Source organism: Plectropomus leopardus, chromosome 9 (assembly GCF_026936395.1).
Source record: "Plectropomus leopardus strain MGB_pleo_1.0 chromosome 9, ASM2693639v1, whole genome shotgun sequence".
NCBI classification, from domain to species: Eukaryota; Metazoa; Chordata; class Actinopteri; order Perciformes; family Serranidae; genus Plectropomus; species Plectropomus leopardus.
Genome location: NC_142184.1, coordinates 24,180,527 through 24,185,476, shown reverse-complemented (window position 1 = coordinate 24,185,476; position 4,950 = coordinate 24,180,527). Strand labels below are relative to the sequence as shown.

At 37.1% G+C, this 4,950-nt stretch overlaps 1 protein-coding gene across 1 annotated transcript; it reads right to left on the bottom strand.

Moving 5' to 3' along the window:
* Positions 1-1,125: 1,125 nt before the first annotated feature.
* On the bottom strand, positions 1,126-4,559 carry LOC121947057 (epithelial membrane protein 3-like). The gene is made up of 5 exons (XM_042491940.2): positions 4,423-4,559; positions 3,266-3,353; positions 3,083-3,185; positions 2,836-2,976; positions 1,126-1,787 (listed from the first exon to the last, which is right to left on the bottom strand). Exons 2-5 carry the CDS (start codon positions 3,341-3,343, stop codon positions 1,612-1,614), a joined length of 498 nt encoding a protein of 165 aa, XP_042347874.1. The 5' UTR covers positions 3,344-3,353; positions 4,423-4,559; the 3' UTR covers positions 1,126-1,611.
* Positions 4,560-4,950: the final 391 nt, after the last annotated feature.

The following is a 4,950-nucleotide window of genomic DNA, read 5'->3' as shown; positions in this document are numbered from 1 at the left end:
TTTTTTAACATTAATGATGGCTGCATTCCACTCAGGGGAAGTCTTGGCAGTGTGCATGCTGGCTCACTTCAATATCTTACTGGAACACTTAATGGAACCAAGCCATTGTTAATGTTATCAATTTCACCTGTGCTTTTCCAACTATTAAATGTCAAAATGTCTGCTATGTGTGCTATACACACACACACACACACACACACACACACACACACACACACACACATATAGGGGGAGACTAGGGGGAATTGTAACTTTTTTCCCCCTTTTTTTGTCATAACTCAAAAACCTCTTGAGCTATTTGAATAAACAGTAGATTTTAAGTAGAAGAGCTGTACCTGTGTTCTACTTGATAGTCTACTATGTACATGCATGAGTTATAAGATTTCACTTTATGTAGGCTGCTGTTAGTTTTTCTGAATCTAGTGTATATTAATACATAGCCCACTTTAAAATGACTGAATATAAATATGGATTATGTTAATGCATAATTTGTATGAAATCATAAGATTGTTGGTTATACTTCTCTGATTTTTAGAATCAATTGTATGTTTTGTTTGTAATTGTCTAGTCTGTTGTCATGTCTTTGATGTATATATATATATGATTATTATTATTATTATGGCTAGAAACAGTGAAGCTAACAGATAGATCGATGGAAGATACTTTATTTTGGCAAAGATATGAACGTTTATTAATAAGACAGTTTTAAATTTAGACAATGTGTTGAGAGAGGTCTGTAGATGAAAAAAACTTTCATACCTCTAAAATGAGAACAAAAACTTTTACAAGTGTAAGACATGAATTTATTCTTTGGCAGGCAGAGAGGCATCATAGACCACATGCAGAAAGAGTTTCATGGTTCTATCTCATTTCTGATTGGTGCAACTTGTTATGTTTGCCCCTTACAACTGCCCTCGGTCTGCCCTTCACACACACACACACACACACACAATCGACTCTATACATGGTGCAGATAATTTAGGTTACATGCTCTAAATATGAAAAATAATGTCTAAAAGGTAATTTACAGACTTGATGTCAAATGTGCAGTTTATTATCAAAAATGAAAACAAATCAGGGTGTCTTCACAAAATTGTAACAACAATGGACTGCACACAAATTAAATTCTTTGTGAGATTTTTATTTTAAGCAGCAACTAAATGTGTTCTACATACCGGTTTTAGGTACAAAAATATACATATTTCTAGTTTGCTCTGGAGAAAATTACAATTAAAACATTTAAAATGCCTCATAAGGCCTGCAACACCAATAAAAATAGCTACATAACACTGCTTTGGTATTTATTTACCTTCCTCGGTCAACACACTGGGCAATTTTACGCCAAAAACCTTGAGGGTGGGCATTAGGCTATATAATAGATTGATACTGAGGATTCAGTGTTCACAGAGAAAGCCCATTGATTATTTCTCCAGTACACTTGTATCTACTATTCGGTTATCATATGTAACAAAACCTAAATTTATGAGCGTTTGTGACTCTGTGACTCCAGCAAAATTAGCATTTCTGATTTAAACGGGTCAGTAAGGTCAATTTAATTGGTTGATTAATTTATTTTCAGTACTGTTGTTGACATTGTTTTCCATTTTCTGGTCACTCTTTCTTACGCAAGTGGATGTATATGACCCCACTGAGCAGCAACAAGGGGACACACACCCAGGCCAGGATGAAACAGTAGCCAAAGCGCCCTGATGTCAGCTCTCTGGAGTCCTGAAGGATTTCTTTATTGTGTAATGTGTAGATGAGAGTGGCAGAAAAGGCAGTCAGCCCTAAAAAGAAAAAAGAAAAAAAAAGAAAAAGTGATTGTTTTAGGACTGGGATGTCTGGAAAAGTGTTAATATTTAATATGTGTAACCTGATTCATTTCATACGCATATTGATTAATACCATACACAATAAAATGATATCAACAACCACACCCTGGCCACCTGTACATGTCGTACAAAACATGGGCAAAATAACATGAATACATCACAATATACCAACTTTTTGTTAAAACAGTGTCACAGAAAAGTTCACATATGTAATGAATGCAAAACTGTGGCAATGTTTCAGTACAAACTAGAGGTCTATGTCACTTTTATTGCGGGTTTGCCATAATGGGCCTCAGATGTATACCTGATGCAGACTTCTAAAATCTTAATATGATGCAGTTAAGACTCTCATTTAAAAAATACCTATGACGAAAAGAAACAATATATCTTTATATATTTTATCACTTACTCCCTTTACTGCCATAAAACATGTTTTTGCAATTGCCCGTCCTTGAGAAGACAGATTATGTGTTCTGTTGGTCATGCCATCGTGTGTTACATCAAAAGACCTGGATATCCTTTTCACAGTAAATATAGACTCATATAGACTGCATGCATGTTTTGTTTTTTGTTTTTTTTTAAATAAAGGCCTCGGTTTCATGTCCCCCAAAGAGCACAAATGTTTCAGGGATATGTATTATGCAAGTTTGTACCAGTTCAGCCATCAGAAAGAATAAACTGAAGTTACAGCCAGTACTCACTGACTACAACATGGTTTAAATGTCTTCTGTCACTTGCAGTACAAAATGATATTTAAAAGCAGGGCTACAAAGTTGGCCCTGGTTCTTTCATTTATTTGTATTAGGTTTTTTCTACCAACAAGTTCTTGTTCTTTATATACCTAAAATATAGCGGGCCCAATCTCCAAATAGCATAAATGCTAACCATGGACTTGGATCATGTGCCTCCACTCTCAGTTTGCCAAAACAAGTGTCACCCTTTCCAAATATTTTCATCATACAGAGGCATGTCGGCGGCACAAATCGTTACACCCTGCTGTTACCTGCAAAGACTTGACATAGCCCGGTGAAGTAGAAGAGTCCGCCCTTAGACATGGTGAACAGCTGACCCAGGAACACCAAGAAGGAGACGGAGGAGAAGACCACTGCAAGAACCATCAGGACCTGCACTGCCTTGAGCCACTCTGAGAAAGCATGAAGACATTTCCACATCTAAAAAACAGTCATAGTTCTCAAATTTGGGAGAGAAATGTTCACATGTGGAGGTATTCAAATTAAATCATTGCTCACCAGTTTCCTTGGAGGACGCACACAACCAAGTTCCTGTGAAGTTGTCAAACCTGCAGTTGTACCACAGATCTGAGTTCTCCATGCCATCCCACACCCACCAGGACTGTAAAGACAGATTAGACACGATCCATGAAATAAAAACATTACTGCCAACAAACACCATGTCCTGAATGTGTCTATTACCTTTTCCATGGTGGCGATAAACAGCATTGCTAGTGTGATGAGATGCAGCAGGGTCACAAACATAAGGAGGTATGCCATTTTCAATTCTCTGCCAAAAAAATCCAAAACTGTTTAAACATAGGCTTCCTGAGCATCCAACATGACAGCGAGCAAGAAAATAGTGTGTGCCCAATTTAACATGTTTACTGGTTCCACTGTGAAAATCAGTGTTGGGGAACTTTCCTGTTTTGCTTTGAAACATAAAGTGGAAAATGTGAGTAGCTGAACAGAGCATACTCTGTGTTGCGTAAGACCACGCTTCAAAACAGAGTGCCATGAGTTATTTCTATAACTTCTCTTTGACTGGCCTGTGTGTTGCCAAAGCACAGCAAACCTACAGATGGGTGGGTCTGCTGAAATCTAAACAGTTCCAAAATATTTACCCAATTTACCTCTGGATTGTTTTTATTTTTATTTTATTGCGTAGGGTAAACAGGGTGTAATTTGGATTTAAATAAAGCTGCTCTACTTATAAATAACCTAGAGAAAATACAAGTCTAAGGAGAAGTCTGTCAATTTTCAAAGTTATATGATAATGTATGTGCTGTACAGTCACAGTGCACAAGCAAACATCGAAGACAGTAATTTTAGTTCACAATGAGGACACAAGCAGTGAAAGAAAAAAAGAAATGATCTGTGTAGATTGTTATCTGTTGGAAAGCTCCATTTGGGTGGGCGGTGGACTCACAATTACATTCAAATTATGTCATTACGCTAGATTTCATCCATCATGTTTAAGTCAATAAAAGGTAAACATTCAGTTAAATAAGTTTAAAAACAAGCCAAATTGATTTCCTGACAATTTGGCTTGTTTTATTTGCTTATTTATTTGCTTATTGCATTTTAGTGCAATACGCAAATAAAAATACACACAAAAATATATTGAGTAACATTTTCCTGTGTTGCAGTATTGTTAAAATATCTTTCTATGGCACACAAAATATATTTTAATGCCATGTCTTGTTGCTACCTATGACCTTTTTTTAAGCTTGTGTTATAAGTACATGCGATGTAAGAATCACTGCAATGGCATATTTGTGTTAAAAATAACTGGGACCAGTATTTACACAAGACATTCATTAAAATCATATGAAAAAGTCAAGGATTCATCCACTCACCTTAGGTATTGACCGTTCCCCTTGAAAGAGATCTTATAAGTAGCTCCACCGCTCTACAACATTGTGCCCCTCTTTGGTGGTCCTCTCCTTTCCAGTCTCACCACACCCCCCTTATTTTTTCTGCCACTCCATCCAAATTTTCCAAGGAGAACGCCCATTTCCTCTGCGCAGAACAGAGCTCCCTTTTTGCTCTGCCTTGTAGTCCCTCAGTACAACATCACCACCTAAAAAAGACTGAAATGGGACACACCCATGGGCAGCAGAGGCACATAAAAACCACATGAAAAACCTTCTTGTAAACAGTGCATTTGGAATGCTCTCATTTTTGGCATAATGACCATTCTTCCATATCTCATCCATTCATGATCCCGGTCTTGTTAGGGCAGATATGAAAAATAAACACATAGCTGCAACATAACTCACATTTCTACAGGAGAACATAATGAGTATTCAGAGTGCACCAGTCACACAGAAAACCTCTGGGTGGGACACACCAAGTAAATACGACTGAGTTTATATACTGGGGTC

What these genes read in the sequence shown, in the direction of transcription:
- LOC121947057 (XM_042491940.2), bottom strand. Translation starts at nt 3,343, where the DNA reads ATGGCATACCTCCTTATGTTTGTGACCCTGCTGCATCTCATCACACTA. An exon ending in TTATCGCCACCATGGAAAAG is followed by an intron (nt 3,186 to 3,265) that starts GTAATAGACACA and finishes CTGTCTTTACAG; the next exon opens with TCCTGGTGGGTGTGGGATGG. An exon ending in TGCGTCCTCCAAGGAAACTG is followed by an intron (nt 2,977 to 3,082) that starts GTGAGCAATGAT and finishes ATGCTTTCTCAG; the next exon opens with AGTGGCTCAAGGCAGTGCAG.